Below are 21,219 nucleotides of genomic sequence, written 5' to 3'. Positions count from 1 at the left end.
AGGTCTTACCTTCCCATATCTGGATGCAAAGGTTCCCGTGAGTAAGGAGTGAAAAATAATTATCGTCTCATCCAAATCCCACACAAAGACACGCTGTGATGACAGACAGGGTGGAAAAGAGAAATACAGTTACACATTATGCAATTGCAAGACTTTGTTCAGTCAGGAAATACGTCCAACTGGACTAGAACTTTCTCACACCCGTGTAGCACATCGACTGCAGATGCTTTGTGAAAGTGGGCAAAGCAAAAGATCAAGAAATTTGAAACTATGTTCATGCAGATCACTGAGAGTTTTCTCTCTTAAAAACTACAGAAATTCCTTTTTGCATGTCAAGATGGAGAAATGAAACATCAGATTTACCAAAAGCACAAGTAAATAAACATACACACAAAGAAGAATCAGAGATGCTAATAATATAGAAATCGAGCAATTATTTTGACTACCCACAATAAAAAGCTCCAGTTATATTGCTAAATGCTATTCTGGCTCTTACAGTTCACTAGTTGGCTGGTGGGATTTGCTGATAGATGCAACTGTTTCTCTTGCAGGATTTACTAAGGGAACGTAAGTTAATTTTATTACCTCAATCTCATTGTCAGCAGTGGGGGAAGGATCGTTGCTTCTTTTTGATCGGGCTCGTACCTTGCCATCAGACCCTCTGTGATGTCTGTCTGTTTCTATATCTTTTGCCGGTGTTGTTCCATATTCTCCTGTTGGGAGGAAAAGAAATTTAAATTTAAAATTAAATTTTGCACTGTCTCGTTATAATTAAAGCTGGAAAACTTTTAGCGGAGATCACCAGAAATGCTATGAAAATAATATCATAAAATCTTACTCATTTCATGTCAATAGCTGACAAAGAAATAATTTAAAACTTCTAAGACTTGTTGCAACAATTCCAGAAAACACCAAGGCTGTATATAAAAAAACAAACACTTGGCAGTTTAAAAACATAATCACATTTTTCATTAAAAAAAAAAAAAACACAACAAAAACCACAACTTTTTGAATTTTATTCCCCCTCGGCCCTTTGCTAGAGAAAAAAATAGAAATGCAGTAGAAAAGTAAGGATCAATTAAACTTATGCAAAAATGTCCCTTTAAAATTTGATAAATGAAAAGATACTTTCAACATCACCTTTTATTTATAAAACATATGTATAGTCTGTTTAGCTATACTCCATTTCACCAGTGTGAAATAGTTTAGATATAGTTTAGAAATAACAGGAGAGGCAGTCAAAGGTGAACTTCCCCGTATAACGTTTTTGTTTTGGATGGCTTGAGTTTCATAAACCTGCCCAGATTTCACTTACCTTACATTACAAATCCTTTTCAAATATATTTTTCTTTTCACCTTGCTAAGCTGTGGCTTCTCCAGCTTCCTTGAATAACCATATTCTTCTTCAGAGAAGATTGGATTGTGCCTAACAAGCCTTTTTTGAAATCACTTTCACAAAAAGGCTGAGATGAAATTTAAGGAACAGAAAATCCTCCTACTGCTTTTAAAGCAATCTGTGACCGCTTCTTTTTAACAACCAATATTAGTTTATTTTTCTTTCAGAGGAACCACAGATGTTCAGATTTGTTCCATAAGTCAGCAGACCTACAATGGGCGTATACTGTGATCATCCTCAAATTATGCGGCGTTCTATATAAATGTTATTGCATGCCAATGAAAACTTTAATAGGGAAGTGATATTTGAAGATTTTTCTTGAACAGTACATTGGAGGATCATAATCCGTCAAAAATTCCATAAACCATTTAAGCCTCAAGACTTTAAGAATTAAGTGCTCAAAGAGAGGCCACAAATTCTGAAGTCTTTCTATCCAGAGTTTGTCTTGAACTTTTAACTTAAACAGCCTGTGTTGATTTTTTTTTTTCATTTTTTTATTTTTACAAGAAACTTTATGTACTTATTTATGAATGCATATATTATAGATTGCTAGGAGTGAACAGAAACTTTGACAGAAATGTGGGGTACTGAGGAAACTGAGGGGCTTTTCCAGAGCATGGCCACTTGTTTTGAACTTCCTTTTACACATATAAACACTAAGGATTGATCTGGCTTTTGCATGTAATTATTTCTCTTTCTGCACTGCCTTTAGAAGGAGATCAAGCCATGTGTATTCATGAAAGCAACACAGGATGTTCTTACAGAAGCTGTGCTTTCCAATCTCTTCCCAAAAGTGTTGTGAGCAGAACTGTTACATACTGGGAAATCTGATTTATCTGTGTAAATACATGTACTAAAAAAAAACATCCAACAATAAGGTTACAGTATTTCTATCTATGGAGGGAGGGCACTGCAAACTGAAAACAAAAGAAATGCACTTACCAGACAGCGATTCTGTGCTCTGACTGGTGATGTTGTGAGAAGACTCCTGCAGAGAGTAAGTGGAGGTTGGGATGGCTGAAGGGCTGATGCTGTTTGTGGACATGTAGGGAGAGTTGTAGGAAGAGCTGTAATACTGTGAGTACTGGCTTTGAGGAAAGCTTGGGTATGATGAATATTCCTTTGAGGAAAAAAGAAACATGTAACTTCTATGTATCATTGGCTTTGTCTTATAAATAAATGAGTAAAGGCATTACACACACAGCAAGGCAATATTATCTACCCATGCAGCAAGTCCTGGCTCAGGAATATTTCTGCTAAAGAACTATGTTTTGTTCAGTTGTGAAATTACATCTATCTTCCTCCCAGATACATTCCTACTTTATTAAGACTGGCTGACCTCAACAAAAAGTCAGGTATCAGGCAAGTTTTTAATTTTTACTTTTCAGTGCTGATACATCTTGCATTACGGGGCTCAACAATTCTATACAGAAATAAAGTAGGCTGCATTTTTCTATGACCAGCAGCATTTTCTGATCAGCTTTTAGAATGGGGTATAAAAAAATGGAAAAAAAATGAACCTAGCAATTACTTTGCAGAAATGCTCACACATGAGATTGTCCTACTGCCTCTGAAAGAACTAAATGCCAGAATGATCTTCCCTGCCTGTAGAAAACTGTATTTAAAATGCAAGGTGCAAGTGAACTTGGAAAGCTGGAGTATCATGATACTCATTGTATTGATGCTAAGAGTGAGTTCTTCTTTGTGGTAAGCAAGATATGGAAACAGATTGGAAAACTTATATCTGGATAATTAAGACATGAAAAGTTTCATTTGTTTCTTCTGTTCATCATCACAGCTCCTGCTCTTGTTTGCTTACTAGCTTTTTCAGGCATAGAACTGTATTCATGCTCTGGGGATTGTCCTTCAACAAAAGGTTTTTGTTTCCCCAGAAATCATAATTAGTATCTGTTCTTAAATAAAATTAAATAATAAATAGTATTTAGAAAGACTAAAAGCCCTTCTTAACTGCTTACATCTCCGTCTGTGACACAGCTATTTCATTAGCTCTCTGTCACCAGGGAACTCTCAAGAATAGAGATGACTCAAGTTGTTAAAATAAATATTAAGCTGGAAAAGAAGTGAGAAATTCCATTGTTTTTTCTTTAAGACTATCACAAAACAATGAAAACAACACACTTATTTCTCCTTTTTGCAGGTAAGCTCTAGACTGCAATCAAGTGTGCTTATTTCAGTGTTTACTGACAATGTTTCTAGCCAAAACTGAAGTAATAGTGAAATTGCCCACTGCTGTCATTTGAAATATGAGACATAAGAACAACCTTGTTGACAAGTAATTGAAATTATTACTCCATGGCTAACTAAAAAATATTTTTGGGGATAGTGTACTCATTTGTTTGGTCCAATCAAGAAAAGTCATCTGTTACTGCAATAACATCTGTCTTGTGCATATATGCACGCTGTTTATTTATATGCACACATTTCTCAAGGTATCTGAAGCATGAAGCCCACAGACAGGTGTACTCTCAAAGAAGGAAGCACAGAGACAGCTCAGATGGCTCAGTATTCAGTGCCTGCCAACACCTCTTTCAATATGTTCCTATTTATTACACAGTGCCAAGATAGCAGAGGATAAGATCCTAAAAGGGAAGTGTTTTGCTCTGGAAAACATATCTGAAAGTTGCAAGATGGCAGAAGAATGATGAAACTCCCAGCATCGCTGTGCAACACCACAGCAGAGAGTGCCAGAAGTCCTTCAAGTACTGCATTCTTTGTATGTTGATACACACATCTTAAAGCTAATAAAGGTACCTACAAGTTCAACAAATGGCCATACCAATCAGGTGGACCAAAATGGTGCCAGGCAAAACACACAGTAGAACTTTTCTTAAATATATGTAAACACCAGGATAATTTCCGTCATCTACCAGTGTTTAAAATAGCTGAAAAGGTTGCCAATAATAAATGCTGAGGTATACCTGATGCACAGCACTGAATCCAGCAGAATTTGTCAGGCCATTGGCTCCCTGGTAAATCCCTGTTGTGCCTAAGGGGAAGAATATCACACTCATAACATACAATAGTAATCAAAACAATGGAATATTGTTAATTGAAGAATTTCTAATCAAGTACCTAGAAAAAAGCCTATCTATGTCATATATATCTATGACTGACATAAGTGTTAAGATTGGGGTCTGCTTACTGAAAGACAACAATTAAATACACTATTTCTATTTCAATATTTCCTTCTTCTTGTGAGTGCAAAACTTCCTTTTGAGATCAAGTGGGGTGATGATAATCTATACCAGAAGTCTATACTGGTGTCTACAGTGCTGCTTACTCCAGAGTACAAACTATTCATATACAAGAGGAAAAAGCTGGACTACAGTGTACTCTATACTAATGCAAGGTTTTGGATTCCAAAGGGTATTCAGATCTACCTTTTCCACAGTTACCTAAATACAGTGAGAGATATGATTTTGTTGTTGCGTGGCTGCTACGAAGTCTTGTCTAGGCTTCATTTTGTCACTTAGAGGCAACATTAGAAAAAGCCCTGACCAGGTACTGAGCCTTTTCTTCTTCTTGGGTTTCTAAAAATGATTTTGAGCAGTGTTGTGTTAGCCACATGTATCCCTCCACGTCTTTGCATGGCATCCCTTCTCTAAAGATCCACTTGCTTGTTTTTATTTTAAGATACCAGATTAGCCAGGGAATGGACAGCTGAACAAACTCTACTCTGCCAAGTGCAGCTACAAAGCACATGCAGTGAGAAATAAATCCTACACCAAAAAGAAACAGAAGGGAAGACCGCCTTCCAGAACTAATTTGCTGCCACATTTAACCAAGAAGGAAACAGAGGTTGCAGGTGACTCCTGGGTCTATATATAGCCATATTTGCCTACTGGCTGGGGAGAGCTGAGCCAGTGCAGGTGGGTTCAGGGCATGCCTTCCCCTGGCATTCAACTCCCAGAGGCAGCTCTGGGAGGAAAGCCAACAGTGCTTGATCCTCCTCCTCTGCACAGCCCATATGGGGAGAACGCCCAGAGAAGCATCCTGAAAACAGCAACACATCCAGCTACTGGCATTTTCCCACATCCATCCATGCTAGGCTTTGCTTTTCTGTATTTAGTCAAAAAGCAACAAGTACACAGCAGGATGAATATATTCCTGTGGTAGCTACACACTTCTCACCACTGTGAAGGGGAGTAATAGAGCCCCAGTGCTTACAGGCAGAAACAACTTTCACAGAACACAAACAGCTCTTGTACACTAGTGCTTAAAACAAAGCAGGGGGGAATTTTTGATCTTCCCAAACCGTCATTTAGAAACAATCCATCATCCTTTATTAAAGCTGTCAAGAGAGGAAATCGTTACCTCGAGGGACTCTCGCTTTATGTATAAATTGTGATGAGAACATGTTTATTGCTGTGCTACCTGCACATGATATCACAGCTTCCTGGATTCCAAATGATTAGAGGGAATTAAAAAGGAGAGACCTGCACTGTTGGAATGAACTTACTTTAAGCTTCCAGAAATGCAACCCAAGTGTCTGTGCACACACAGGGGTGTGAGCAGGAAGAAAAGGGTAAAAAACACAGGGGTGAGAGGATAGAGGTTGATTCGTGCCCCACAGTGCACAGTGACTAGATCCTACATAGTGGATTTTACACCCTGGTTTTGTAGAATACTTTTGAAAGCGTTTAAGCCAGACATTTTCCCAAGACCTTAAGTCCAGCTGGCCTGGGAACAGGCTTCAGCAAATCAGGTTTTTCACTTATTCTGTCCCCTTACAGTATCCTCACCAATCAGGAGTATCCATTCAGTATCATTTATCTAAACTGAGATCAAACAGCCCTGTTTTTCTTTCTCCTCCTCCACTGCATTAGGAGAAGGTAACCTCCCCCTCTATCACCCCAGGAGTGGCTAAGCTCAGTATTTCTTTGCAGCTCAGCCCTGCTATAGCAGAATAACCTTGGGAAACCAAGAAAACAAAGCTGGTAAAAATTCAGAAGTTCTTCATAGCTGAATAAAGATGTAAATGTAATGGGAAAAATAAATTATTAGCATGGAAAAAAATGTTCTTGAAAATACAAGTTCAGAATTATTTCATTTTAACTGCACTCAATACCAACACTTGTGAGGACTAGAATGATCTGATAGGAATGATAGCGAAGTCTCTGTTTGACTTTACAGGCTAGACATTCTGGAGAGACCACATTTTCAATGATGAAAAATCCATTCAGATGGAAAGAAAACAAACAAGCACCACAGGCAACGAAGATAAGGATAAAACCTCCTTTTTCATCCAACAAACAGCAGAGAATGAGACCTGCCAGTTAGTTTCTGTGAAAAGCCTCACAAAATTGAGCTGTTCAGAACATACATACATCAAAACTGGCCCCAAGCTTTTGCTTTATCCTCCCTAAATTGTTGATAAGAAATAAAAATTCCAGTAATGAGTCCGCTCCATGCAATTTCAGTTTAGCATATGTAAATTTTACACTCAGGTAGCACTGGAAAACTGTCGACAAATCTTGCATCCTGGTGTTAGCAATTATCCCTTTTCCTTATTTAGCCATTTTTTTAAAAAGTCCTCCCCCACAGGCAGAATCTTTAGCAGAGTCTACTGCTACAGGACAAAGGGAACTGTTTCCAAAATAAAAGAGGGGTGATTTGGATCGGACATAAAGAAGAGGGTTTTTTTATACCATTAGAGTGGTGAGGTACTGGCACAGGTTACCCAGAGATCTGGTGAATGACATTCAAGGCCAGGATGGATCAGGCTCTGAGCAAGCTGGTCCAGCTGTAGATGTCCCCCTATTCATTGCAGAGGAGTTGAACTAGATGATCTTTAAGGGTCCCTTCTAACTCAAATAGTTCTATGATAATGGAACTTGTAATGTTCAGAGATATGCAGGAATAGCATTAGAAAAGTGTGGTTAGTTGCAATGGGGCATGTCTACGAAGAAACTGGGTAAGCAATGTAATAAATGCCTCACCCCATCCTATTTCTGAATGTTCATTTGCCATTATTACAGGATTTTCACTTCCACATATATATATATAAATAATGCCAATATAAGTGGCATATATATTGGTACATATTTTCCTTACCTCTGAATATACTGTTTCAAACTGCAGCTGATTTTACACTTGCGGTACTACAGATGTGCAAGCAAGCAACTTGTTTTCATCTATCTTGGTAGCTCAATATCGAGTAATTGCATTCAAATTCCTGCCTGCAAATCGGAAACAAGCCTACAATCTCTCCTTTTGGATCTTCTCCATATGGAATATGGTTCACATCTGTGTTCAATCACACAAGTTGCTAAATGTCACAATGCCCTCATTCACAGGTAGCTTAAAGAACATTTAGCTGGTAATAAAACAATCTGGATTCTGGAGGAGAATAGCTCTTCAGATGTATGGTACTGAAAACGTTCCCTTTAAAGTATGGGTATCGCAAACACACTTGCATGAAAAGACACCACATAAAAGCCATGCATATGCTGTACATATTCAGTGCCATGGCTTCTCCTTGATAAGTAGATGTGGCCCTTCTCTATGTGAGTGTCCAAGGGCAATATTTATAGAGAAACTCTTTGTGAGCTGATAGATGTTATATATTCCTACACATGGATTTCATTTGCTATGTCTCCCTCCTTCCCATTTTAATTCAAGTATTTTAAAATCCAAAACATGGTCAAGGGTAATTCAATGATGTGTGCATTGCCCCTGCAACAATATTCACACCAGCTTCTCCTACTCAGTCTCTCCCTTTTATTATTTTCACCACTGCAATTACAAGATGCATTTTTTCCTTTTTCCTTTCATGCAATGGTATGTAAAGAAAACAAGGGAATATTCACAGTTATTTTTAGTATCTCCAGAACTATAGTTCTTGCATTGCTAAAAAATGTTTTATTTCAGCTTACGAATACACAGTACAACACAAGAATATCTGTATCTTAGGAAGTTGTGATTACAGAGGTAGAATGGATCTGTGGTATAGTTCAGATCAGTACCATGGCAAACTTTGAATATTAGGTTTGTCTTCTTGCTTTACACAGGTCAGAAGGCCCTGTCATCAGAAGGGTGAAACAGAACAACATTTAGATTGAAGCGCTTTTTCTAACTCATAGATTTGCAGACACAGTGGTTTTAGGTAGCTCTCTCAAAGGATAATTTTATTATGAAGAACTAATAAAATGAATGCTTACGGGGTTCAGTTGATTTGCATGATATTTCACAAGCCTGCCTATAATTGCTTGTATATTCTTAGGTTAGCAAGCTGTTTTCCTACAGGAAACAATGTTGACTACAAATGATACAAGGAAAGGCCTTAGTCTAACTCCCAGAGGAGCATGCATTACTCTACACTACAAAACACATCTGGATGAAGAATTGCATGGTCATTCAAAAAGGTTCTTTGCAGTACTTTACCTCTTTTGACAAGCTAATGTTTCCTGCAGTAAATATTGCATTCTCCAAGCTGCTACTTTTTCAGCCAGAGGTTAAGCACTCCTCAAAATTACCTCCCACCAGCTATACTCCAGTGCCTCGTAATGTTCCAAATCCAACAACATCTGCCTGCATTTATTGGGCAAGAAAGCTCATAAAATGTTGCATGGCTGTCAGCTGTGGAGGTATTTCAAGACTATCTGACCTGTTAAAGGAGAATAAAAACTCAACCCACATGTACTCTGCAGCATACTGCTCAACTGTTTGCCATTAGGCCTAATGAACCAAAAACAGTCTTGTATTTCTATATGAAAGAGCTCAGACAGCATCGGGAAGAGCACACTAGATGAAAGCATGGTTCTACCACGTTATAGCACTTGACATCAGCAGTGTCTACTAAAGGATATTGCTCCCAGAAGCATACAAACACCTTCTGCAGATATTACCCCCCGACATGCAACCCATTTAAAATATGGCTATTTGTCTCCCACTACAATCCCATTCACTCCTGCTTGTCTGACCAGGTGTTCATGGGCACTTTGAGTGGTGATACAAAACATATTTCACAGTACAGTTTTTCTGAGTCAAAAGTTCTTTCCCTGCTGCCTGCTTCTGGGAGCATTCAACCCACAGAGCCCCAAAGAGCTTTAATAAGTGATAACCAGGCCAGTTGTACAGGCCTGGCTTTTACCATGCTTTTGAGCCTGGTCACCTGTTGAGATCAATCCAGCTCAACAATGGTGTTGAAAGTGCTGGGATGGTTTATACTCACTCTCAGGATTTGAGGCCTGAGAAAGCAACTCAATTTTATTAGTTTTTGGAGAAAATGTCCCTTTCAACCCCTCTAATCAAATGATGCAGCAGCTACAGAAGTAAATTAAATTGGATTGTCCTCAAAAGCAAATCACACAGAAACATTTTGGGTTTATAAAAAAAAAAAAAGAAGAACATCCTTGAAACAATGATATAGATTGTTTCTGAAAAATCTCTTGTTAAAAACAAACCAACAAAAAAAAACCCAAAACACTGAACAACCAAGAAGACTGACTTTATCTGGGGACTCCAGGGCCACCAAAAATTAAAGCTTCTTTCTGATGTAGTCTGATCCAAGACATGACACTGCTTCAGACTCACTGTCAGATAACTGGGCAAGATGAAAAAGCAAAGTCCTACATCCCTCAGTATTGTAGAACAGAAGTTTCAGTATTTGAACTCTGCCAATATAAACAGAAAAAGTATCCAAACTGCATATTAAAATAAGGGAAAAAAAAGCACAAAAACCATGCAAGAGGGAGGGCTATTTGATGCCAGCATAGCAGCTAAGAAACTCCTAATTTGCAAAGCCTGTACTAATGGAGGCAGAGTCAGACTTATTTGTCCACAACCATCATCAAGGTATTTGATTTTATGACTGCATTCTATGTTTTCCACTGGAGCATTATATATATTATAACAGTGCTTGGAAATTAGATGCACCAAAAAGCAGCACAGTACCATGATTCACTTCTTTCCCAATTTTCAAGTGTATGACTATGCGAGTAGTTGTTTCTTGATGTAAATTTTTATGTAATTTTATATTAGCTCTTCTATTGCCTTCTAGATATTTTCAAGAATACATTATCAGGTATACCAAATCAATTATTCAGTGAAGTTTCTATAACATTTTAGCATATTCTATGCCAACTACACCATAAATGAATAATCAAGGCCAAGTTTGTATTTTCCCAAGTTGTTACCATCTTACAAATTTTCTTTTAACCTATGGAAATGAACTAAATAGAATCTATAAACAGAAGTTTTCACAACATGCACGCACCTCTGAAATGTGACTACCTTCTACGTTGATATAGCATCTATATGAAAAAGGACAGAATTCTGAAACAATGGAATTGTTTTAAAATTGAAATGCTCACTGTAAATATACGCCTCTGCTCTGTGATTATCCATATAGTTCTACCACTCAAGACGTCAAACTGTGATTTAAAAAAATCTCATTATAGCAAAGATGTATCGTTTCCTTTAAAATGTATGTATCCATTCGGTTTATTAATGAAGTCTCAACAGAAATTGTAGCATTGTCTCATGTAAATGTATTTCAGTTATTGTTTGGCTATTATGTAATTGTGATTCTATGATTCTGTGATTAACCATTTTGAGTATTTGAAATGACCTCCACGAATGTTGCCAAAATAGTAAAAAAAAAACCAACAAAACAGGTTAGGAAAACATCATTCATTCCTTTATTCTCTAATGATTCCCACTTCCTCATCATCACAAGCTGTACTTTCTTCATCCAGCCCCATCATTACTCTTCCCCTACCTTACCAATCTCTCTCCTAAAAAACAAACAACTCTCAGGCTTTCCTCCCACATTGTTCTTCACATTGAGGAAAAAGTTATTCCTAAATATTTTCAAAGCTAGTATTTCAAAATACTCATTTTCTGTTATTCCTCTGAAACTCCCATGGCACATCCCCTTTCCAAGTCCTTCCTTACTTAATAAGGACCTATGAATATATTTGAATATCAATGACCATAAGGTTTCCAAATAGAAGCACCAAAAAAAGCAGGAAATGGGAAAAGCTAAAGCGGGCTCCTCTCCTTGGATAGCAGTAGCACAGATCCTTGCAGCTTATAGTGCATCACTGTCAACACCTTTGCTTCTCCCTATGAGTTCCCTCTCCTGTAAGATAACTGGTTTTAAAACAAAGTAAATGTAGCGTGGTCAGCCTCTCATGTTTAGAAATCTTTGAAAGGGTGACTGTGCTGTTATTCTGGGAAAACTTGTATTTACACTGTAAAAAGTGAGGTCTGACCTCTCCTGAAGAGAGGCCTCTCCCTGCTGAACTCACCATGGAGTGGAGGACAGCTTTGCTGCCACAGTTTTAGACTGCAACTAATGCAAACCATCTGTGAAGCAGAAGCTTTTGAAAGAGGCCACTCATTTTCTACTGAGGTTTTAATTTTATGAACCTAAGGCATCTGAGTTACAGTTCACTGAGAACATTCTCTCCCTGTCCTTTATTTTCTGTGACTTCAGATGGATTCACTATCTGTGTAACAGAGCATGGTCCCCAGTTCTGAAGTGCAAGCTGAAATCTGCCCTTCTCATACATTTCATCACCAATCACTAAAGGAATCAGGCTTAAAATAAAACATGTCACTTCCTTTGCAAAATTCATGCATGTACAGCTAACTATTCATGCCAAATAGATATTTACGGGCTCATATTGAGTATGTAACAAACTGGCACACAGTTGCAAGAAATTCAGGCACCTCTTTGAAAACATTATCCAGATACTAACAAGAGCCAAAATGTTTTCAGCATAATGGAACATTTCAATCAATTAAATAGTCAGATTTTACTTTGTCTCAAGCAAAAGCAATTCATTCCACAAACATAAACAACATACATAGTTAGCCCATTTCAAATCAGTATTGCACAAAGACACGACACTTTCTATTCATTCATTATTTGACAGCTGATCAGAATGGACTCTACAAAGAAAACAAATGCTCAGCAGTAGCAAAGAATTTCACTGCGTAGGTCCTTGGCCCCAAATTTATGTCTGCACTGAGCTCAATACTGCTTTGCAATTCCTTGGCAAAGGAAAGTTATCCTAGTTACGTAACTGAATTTTCCTTTGTAATGTAAAAAGTATTTTGTGGGTAGATTAATTTGGCTATTAAAAAGAAATGGTCAAATCTTTTCCTGCCCAACAACAGAATCTGCATAGTTTTAACTGTTGTGCAATTTCATAGTTTCATTCCAGCTGTCATTTTAGCAATAATAAGTGAAGAGCAAGGCATTGTCTTGGTATTAATGACAAGCTGAGAAGAGATGCCCTGATGTGCAATAAGGGGGTAACACAAGCTCATGTGACCACAGGAAATACGCTATAAGCTGGCTGCCATTGCTTATGGTTTTCTATGTTAGCTAACGTGCTAGCACAAATTTCTCTTAGTATTTCACATAGCCGATTAAATGATAAGTTTGTTACATTCCACAGATTTCCTTATACATTTGACAGTACATTTACTCCCACACAGGATCAGATTCCATTCTGATACACTAATGTGAAGTCCAAACTATTTTTCCAAGTGAACAGAAGGTCATCAGTACTAACATTTGCAGGACAAGGGACGGGAAGATCAACACATCAGAAAAGATGCAGCAAGGAGGGGAATGAGGGATGATGCTAATTACCAGCACGACTGGATAAAGCATCTACTGCCTGCACAAATCCAAAGCAACTGTTTGCAGCATCAAGAAACTCCTCCAGTAACCAAGCAAAATAGAAAGTGTTGCAAAACTAGGTAAGGTCACATGTAAAATGCACAGGAAAATATGATGTCTGGAGAGTGAATGTATAAACAACATTTCTGAGGGTTGTAAAACAAACAAACAACAAAAACACCCCAAAAGTTTGTTTTAAACAAGCCTTTCCCTCCCACACCAACATATTTTAATTGAAACATTCACTTCATGCTCTGACTGGCTATTTGGATGGATGAAAATTTTTATAATTCTTAATTATTATGAAATGCGGATGGTTTCACTAATCTTAATGAACTCTAGTAGGTGTGGTATTGCAGACAAAGAGAAGCACACCAGAGATTTGATCTGAAATTGCCAGGGGTGAAAGATGACCTGTTCTCTTTCTTTGAGGAACAGACTCATTTGGGTATGACTGTGCTTGGCAGAACACAAGTGTAATTGCTTGCCCTGCTGCAACTTAGGTCTGCACTGTTACCGATAGCGCAGAGAAGCCTGAAAGCAGAATGGCTTCGTGTCATTGGCTTCAAGTCATTAGCTTCTGAAGATCCTTCCACAACAAGAAGTGGTTTATTCAGTTGCCAATTTAGATGGGAAGCTCCATGGGGCAGAAGTCAAATACAATCTTTGTGACTTGTAGGCTATTTTTTTACTGAATAATAATTTTACCAAAACTCTGAACAGCTCACAAAACTGCTAAATTGTAAGAACATGGAAATGTTGAAAAATATATGTTAAGGAGCAAATATATTTCTGATACATAGACTGTGGTGCTCTTTGAGGAGTCGGTACTGCAGCTGCAAACTTGTATAAAGATCCATTAGGAAACAGCACGGACCTGAAGCAGCCTTTTTTTCCCCCACAATATTACAATTTTTTTTACATCAAGGACAGAAAAGTAATGCAATGCAAGCTGTTACCTTCTCTTCTGATTTACAGCTCTAAAGATGAGTTACATCCCTGAACTGGTCTCACACATATCTCAGATACTGTAGCCTCATTACAACTAATTAATTTTGTAAATACAGTAATGACCTGAGTCAACACTGCATACAGCACCGATTAAAAACAAGAGAATAAAGTCATTCCTTCAGAGAAAGTAATACCACATTTCAGTCTATTTGAATGTTACTCAGTCTGCCAAAACACTATCATATCCACTGTGCTACATGGAAATTAAAATCATTATTTCAATCTATAGTACCTTTGTGTTATAGTTTCATGTCTTTTCTGGCAGATATGGAACTTGCCAACCTCATCTTTCATATATAGATGTGTGTGACATACTGCATTAGCTATTTGGCTTATAAGTCCTTCCACATTTAATTTATTTTCATGCTAGGAAAGCATGAAAATAGATTTCCCCTTCTGGCTGTCTGTAAAATAGTTTTGCTTTTTTTTTTTCTTTACCACTTAGTAACTGAAAGAATGTTTTATCCTCGTTATTGCTTTTCAGTGGATTCTGTTCTTGCTCAAGATCCAGGATATAGTTGGTAACTGCAGTTACAAATGAAAAGCTAAACACTACACCACTGCATGTGCATCATCTGTGTTTGTGGAGAAAATCAACAGACTTGAGGAAATCTGGCTTCAGAAGTGCTAAAAGAGCCATCAGGGAGGTGAGGCTTCAACCTAACACTTACATCCCAGCCAGAGCTTGTGTTGGTTCCAAAGAAACATGAGAGAAAACCAAACAGCTCCAACTACCTGGGCACGTACTGAAGGAGACCATTTGTCCTAGAGCCTTATGAGACAAAATATTTGTCATCCAAAAGGTCATTATTCCTTGGTGACTGGCATAACACACCTATTTCCTGGCCATGCAATTCATAAGCTAGGGGACTGTGTGGATTTGCATAGTCTGCACAAGCTGCTCCAGATTCATGGCCTGACCACCCACGCCTGCCTACAGTCAACTTCACTATGTTGCTCTGGGAGCTGATGTTCAATAGAAGCCAACAGCAGTCAAATGTTATTTCAGTTAGGTACCTGAGGTATTACCAACTTACAATATTCACAGAGCTAGCTTGAAAAAAAAGCATTTTTTCCTCTCACACTTTAAAATGCAAAACTAAGCAGCAGACACTCCTGGAGATGTCCTTCCTTGTTGATCTGCTGCACTTGTTAGACTCTTCAAGATCTCTATTACGTGTAGTAAATATTTTATCCTTGAAGTGACGGTTAAGTGCTTGACTCTTAAGGTCCCCCTGGAATTCGATTTTATAAAAGTATTTAAATAAAAATTTGCACCATCAGCTGTTTAATCTCATCACTGAAGTCCCTGCCTGGGGTCATTAATGGGGTGACCAACAAGGCTGATGTGAACTTGGCAGAAGTCCCAACGGTCCTGGAGCTTGGGTGGCATTGGAGAGTTGCTCGATTGGATTAAGGAGATGGAAGAATTGCCTCCCTGCCCCCAGGTGCTGCAGCGTGGGAAAGCACAGAGTGCACATTCCTCAGTAGCACTCAGCACAGGAAGGGTCCCAGCTTCTCACTCAAACCTTTCACCAGCACTCAACAAGGTAAATAAACTGCATGGTCAGGGAGCTTCAGACTGTTCCCCTTCATAAGCAAGGAGAAGGGTGGAAATATCTGTTTACAAAAGGAAGACACATTTACTTCTGCTCCTTTTGCCTTGGAGTAAGCACCTGCCACATGCAGAAACAGTTTTCCTTTTGTGTTGACAGCTTAGTGAGCTGGCTGAGATTATCTGTCTCACATAAAAATCTGAATGAAAGGAGCAAATTTATCTAAAGACATAGCATCACCCTAGAAAAGCATCTTGGGTACACTCATGCTCATACACCTCTGCATAAAGTTTTTTTCAGCCCATTTTGTACAACATTCTCAATTGCCAGTATTCCTTACAAGTGTAACATTTTCAAGTGCTGATTAAACAAAACTAGTTTGTCTAAACCTCTTGATTGAACAAAGGGGCCATCTTAAAAACTTCGGTCCCAAACGAATCAAGAGTTTGCCTTCCCAAATAGCTCAGATTCTTCTAAGCTAACACAAAGCACATGTGGGAGCTGCATTCTGGGAAAACACAAAGCAGCAGAAACATTGATGGGAATACACTGATCTTCCATTGGCAGGAAAAGAAAATGCCTATGCTGAGTCAACAGTGTTGCAACAATCATTAGCATCTAATCACACAGTGGTTAGTCAGGAATCAGAACAGGAGGGTACATACACCATACTTCAGCCTTCTGACAAAGCAGCAACCAAGCCATCAAGCTCCAGCATCTACCACTGCTGGTTATGCAAACTAGTTTTACCAAAGAGAGAGGACTTCTCCTGCTGACAGTGAAACACAATCTCAAGGCAAGACTGATATTTTTAAGGAGTAAAACAGGAAACAAAAACTATGTTCAGATTAACAGAGTATATCCAAATTTTAACACTGCTCCTCCAATTCACATTTTATGACTCAGCAAACTAAAACAAAATAAAATAAAATAAAAATCAATCAATGTAATTCACAAAGAGCAGGAACAAGGCATACCGGAGGAAATAACATGTCATAACAGTCAAGAAAACAAAAACCTCTCTTTCCGACAAGCAACATTAAAATACTTGAAGAAACATAGTTCCATGCTAAAAAAAATGGGTAAAAAGGAATCACAACTTCCATGAACTTCCAACATTTTAATTTACTTCCCACTTTTCTGTATTTCAGCTCTATACCATTCCATGGCTTCCCTGGAGTTGGCAAATCAACACTGAGTCTCGTGGAATTTGGTGTTTTGTACAGCTTCTGAAACTGAACAACTAACAATAAGTTTTACCTTTAGGAATGAAGTGTATTTTGACCTTCTTGGTTATACAACAAAATAAAGTGTTACAAAGCTCAGAGCAAAAGGCAACGTCACTGAAGACATAAGGAAATTCAGTTCATTATTATATAATCAGTTAACATTTTGACAGTAGTAAAACAATTGTGCTAAACTTTTTAATTCTTTTCTCAGGAACCTTGGGGAAAAAACAGCTGCTTTTACCTCTGCTTTTCAGAATTTTACTTTACCTGGTAGCCTTGTTCAATGATGTTGGTACTTTATGAGTTAAAAATGTAGACAACAAACACAACAGTTTCTGCAGGCAAAGCTTAAATTGGTCATAAACAAGATTTTGCTAGGGTGTCTCAGTGCTAAATCCAGTACTTTTGCCAGAAATTAATTCCTTGATAACCACAACAAACCTCCAAAATCTTACTTTCTCCCCTACTCTGTCTCTTACTAAACTTTTTAATGGCAAAAGATGAGCTGATATAATGTATGTCATTCTGACTTCTCAAGATACATCTCACAAAGCAGCAAGCTGTACTTACCATGCATCTGGTAGGTATACGGTGCTTGCCCAGCAGTCGGGGTACTGAAACTGGATCCATAGCTAAGAAACCCACTCTGTCCTGGGGAATGGCTCAGGCTGTCCTCTGTTTTGATGCCTTTGGAGCACATCGCAGGAACCATGAGCAGAATGTGTGTTTTGTCACGTAAAGTTATAAAAAATAAAGATTAGGAATTCTCAATATTTCAGTTAGATTTTACCCTATACTTTACCTTTTTTTTTTTTTTTTTAATTATCTTCATTACTTAAAGAGCTATCAAGTAATAAAGTCAAGCGCATTCACCGCAACCAGTATTTGAGTGAGAAACACCTGAATGAACTTTTCTTAAGATAGAGAAGCAAATACAATTAACACTGTTTTCAAAAACAATTTATGGAAAAACAGTTTTGTTTTGGTGTTAAACAAACTCACTGGCTCAAAACCTTTCTGAACAGCTATCAGATGCAAGCAATGATTAACAAAGCAACAGGACCTGCAGCAAATCAACCTCAAGACTTCTGTTCTCAGTAGACATATCTTTTACTTCCATTATGTCTTCAGGTTTGGTAATTAAGTATTTATTAGCAGGTCATACAGGAGGGTTATCATTTATTCACCTGGATATAACATACAGTTCAGGAACAGTAAATGTAAGTCCTGAAGCCACAAAATATTTTCATTACTACAGTCAGGCAATTTAACTGACAGTTTACTGGAGCAGCAGCACTTGCTGATTCAAGCACTGATGAAACCTTTGCTGATAGTAAAAAGGGTTGATATTTTATTCAGAGATGCTGCCAAGATTCTACAGCTGTATTGTTAATATAAACAGCTGAAAGGTGTGTCTTATTATGAACCCTTGGGTGTGATCCTCCTCCTTCTTTGCATACCTATTTGCACAAAACAAAAAACAGCCATGGACACATCCTGAGCACTAGAGCTAAACAAAGATCCTGTTGATGTTCTGGCCTTGGATTTATATGATTCCCAGGATGTTGTTATCTGCTAGCATTTACAAACAAGCTTGTCAAAAGATAAGTTGAATTCACATGCCTTTAACCAAACGTGCTGTTTTCTAGCTTAATGACTCTTAGAAGCAACAAGTCTGCATTTGCTGAAGTTGGTAACAATTTTCCCCAGATGATATCTTCTATAATAAAACTACTTCTTTAAGATTTAGGTGAAAATAGCTGCAATACAATCTGAGTGCAAGTTAGCATCAATATGACAATGCTGTATTGTGAAATGCAGGAAGTTAATTTGGACAGTGAGTGAACATGTGTTAGTGCAGGCGTCCGTGTCCATTACTGCTGGGGAAGTAAAGGGATTTGCGAGTGTGTGCAGAGAAGCCTCTTTTCATAACATCCCATGATTTTCAATTACATCAGCACTGTGCATGCAAACACTCCATCTACCCGGGCTACAATTAATCTTCAGCGAATGGGCCTTTCTGGAAGACTAAAATTGTTGTCAGACAGTGAAATAACTTAGCACCAAATTAATTTCCACACAATGTTCTGTTTTGTCTAGAAACTGGCTGAGTTTTATTTTTGTGCCTAAAAACAATACTGCTTCATTGTTCTTGGTTGTCAGCCAGGTGGAGTTTTTCATATGCTGTGCTGAGTATCTTAGAGAGGGTATATGAGCTGGGGGAGGGAAATCACTGCTCAAGGATGCTAAGAGGTCATCTACAGGATTTATAAGCAGCATATGGGCCTGACACATGTATGCCCTAAAGACTCAAGGCAGTAGCAAATGGCTCTACTTTCACCTGCTCTAACAGGACAACTGTTCAGAGTTTGTCTTGGAAATCAGCCAGCTGATGCAAACACACAAGTAGCTCCAGGAAAGGGTCTCAACATTCCTCTCATCATCCTGGTAGACCTTCATCTCTGCCAAGACCATTTCCCTGACCTTCCAGACTATTGCACTGAATTTCCCTTCAGGAAAAGTGCTATCAAAGGCTGTATAAAATCTTGTTGGGAAAGGATACTGTAATTGCCAAGCAAATTTAGGTGTTTAAGAGTGTGAGAGAAACCAGCAGCAGAAACAGAACTATGAAGCTGCAATACTCAGCACTCATGAGATCAGCTCAGAGTAAGGAGCCTCAAAACTTTCTGTTAAAGAACTGTGCCTAAGCAAGAGCAGTATCCCTTTGGTCTTCAGGAGTGGAAAGAACTTCCTAATTGCCTCAACAGAATGCACAGCTTGAAGACATTTAACACTTGGTTTGCCAGGCTTTCCACCATTAGGAGTGCTGGTTTAGTTAGTTCTCTGCCTGATTCCTCCAGCTGCTCTCAGCCCAGCACTATCTCCCCACAGCTGCTTGTGAGGCTGTGTAGGGAACAAAAGTTGACCATAATCATAGCAATTATAGCTAACAACCATTCATTTAAATACAGTCTTCCAAAGCCAAAGTACTCTGTGTATCTTTTCACCAGTGTCCTACTTTGCTTTGTGTCCCAGATCTTCTGCAATAGCATGCAGAATTTTTTTCCTAAAATAGCTTTTATCATTGAAACCCCAGGAGACATCAAAAAAGGCAAGGTGGACTTTACCTAAATACTATATTCACTGCACTGTAGTGAGTCATGGCAACAGTCACAGCTCCTGCTCACTCATTAAGTGGAATATCCTACTGAACATGAGTTTTTCATACTATCTCCTATCCTATTACTCACCATCTTCAACCTTAAGTAGTCTGTAAGACCATATCCCAAGATAAAAGGAGTTGACAGATAGTTCAAAGTAATCCTACCATTTTTAACAAATTCAGCTTTTCCTTTATGATGAATAAGTGAACGCTCCCAGTATAGAAATGACTTTTCATTCTAAACCTTAAGTCTTCAAATAAGTTTTTCTAGGAGCAAAAGGAAGAAGATACCCTCAAAAGTAACATGACATCAGAGTACTCACTGTAGGAAGGTATGCCATAGGGCTGCGCAGGAGGAGGGTAGGAAGTGTATGCAGCAGCCTGCTGGATTCCTGCACTGTACTGAGTCTGTCCATATGTTGCCATTGCTGGGAAAGTCTGGACTGTCACTATATGGGGATAATGTCTATTAAGAACAAGAAAACAGAAGGTCTAAGGCAATAGTTACTGCACAATCTCCTAGAGCACATGTAAAAATTTCTAGATGTTTTGATAAAACACAATCCATATTTTAGGAGCTCAGAATTTACTAGGCTGGGGCAAAAGTTTGTTTTAGTGTATAGCTACTGATTCAAATTATGAAGATTAAGGTGCCTACAGGTATAAGAAATCTAGGGCTGTGCAAAATATGTGCAAGTTAAAAAAACCTCAATACTGTGATTGTTGTGTTTCATTTTGTTTGTCAAACAACACAGCAACATGAGAAACCTCTGACATTTTTACATATTCCTCACTAATAAACAAAATAACACTCAAAGTGATAAGGTTTGGATTCCCAAGGGTACAAATGTATGGCACATAGTACCTCAAAACTTCTTTCATTCCATATTTAGCAAGATTAGGGACTATTTCTTAACTGGGCATGAGACATACAGAGGAGCAGGTGGATAGGCTTAAGACAAATGCCCTTTAATGTGACAGAAGTCCACACAGAATGGCTGTTTAGCAAAATATGTTTTTTAAATGACAGCACTTGGCAGGAACACTCACTTTGTTGAGTACAGATGGAGAGGACACTGTGGTGCTGCTTTGCTGTTGCCTGGAAAACGAAATTAAAGGGTCTTAGATTTTCATCATGTTCATTTCTACAACCAAGATGATACCGCTGTTTTTACAATTGCTGGTTTGAGAAAAACACATAGTAA

General features: G+C 38.2%; 1 protein-coding gene across 43 annotated transcripts in view; it reads right to left on the bottom strand.

Moving 5' to 3' along the window:
* EYA2 (EYA transcriptional coactivator and phosphatase 2) overlaps window positions 1-21,219 on the bottom strand; it is an 86,497-nt gene that overhangs the window by 25,442 nt on the left and 39,836 nt on the right. For 21 of the 43 annotated variants that reach the window (XM_085519621.1, XM_085519625.1, XM_085519622.1 and 18 more), the window contains 7 exons: window positions 21,065-21,113; window positions 20,338-20,480; window positions 17,422-17,538; window positions 4,336-4,403; window positions 2,339-2,516; window positions 586-713; window positions 10-93 (listed from right to left, as the gene is read on the bottom strand). In XM_085519621.1, coding sequence (XP_085375747.1) covers window positions 10-93; window positions 586-713; window positions 2,339-2,516; window positions 4,336-4,403; window positions 17,422-17,538; window positions 20,338-20,480; window positions 21,065-21,113 — 767 coding nt within the window. The remainder of the gene's footprint in view (window positions 1-9; window positions 94-585; window positions 714-2,338; window positions 2,517-4,335; window positions 4,404-17,421; window positions 17,539-20,337; window positions 20,481-21,064; window positions 21,114-21,219) is intronic. The other 22 variants (XM_085519626.1, XM_085519628.1, XM_085519641.1 and 19 more) reach the window with 5 other exon arrangements.

Source organism: Coturnix japonica, chromosome 19, assembly GCF_054131305.1.
Source record: "Coturnix japonica strain WE chromosome 19, WE-NBRP24, whole genome shotgun sequence".
NCBI classification, from domain to species: Eukaryota; Metazoa; Chordata; class Aves; order Galliformes; family Phasianidae; genus Coturnix; species Coturnix japonica.
This window is presented reverse-complemented; position numbering and strand designations above follow the sequence as displayed.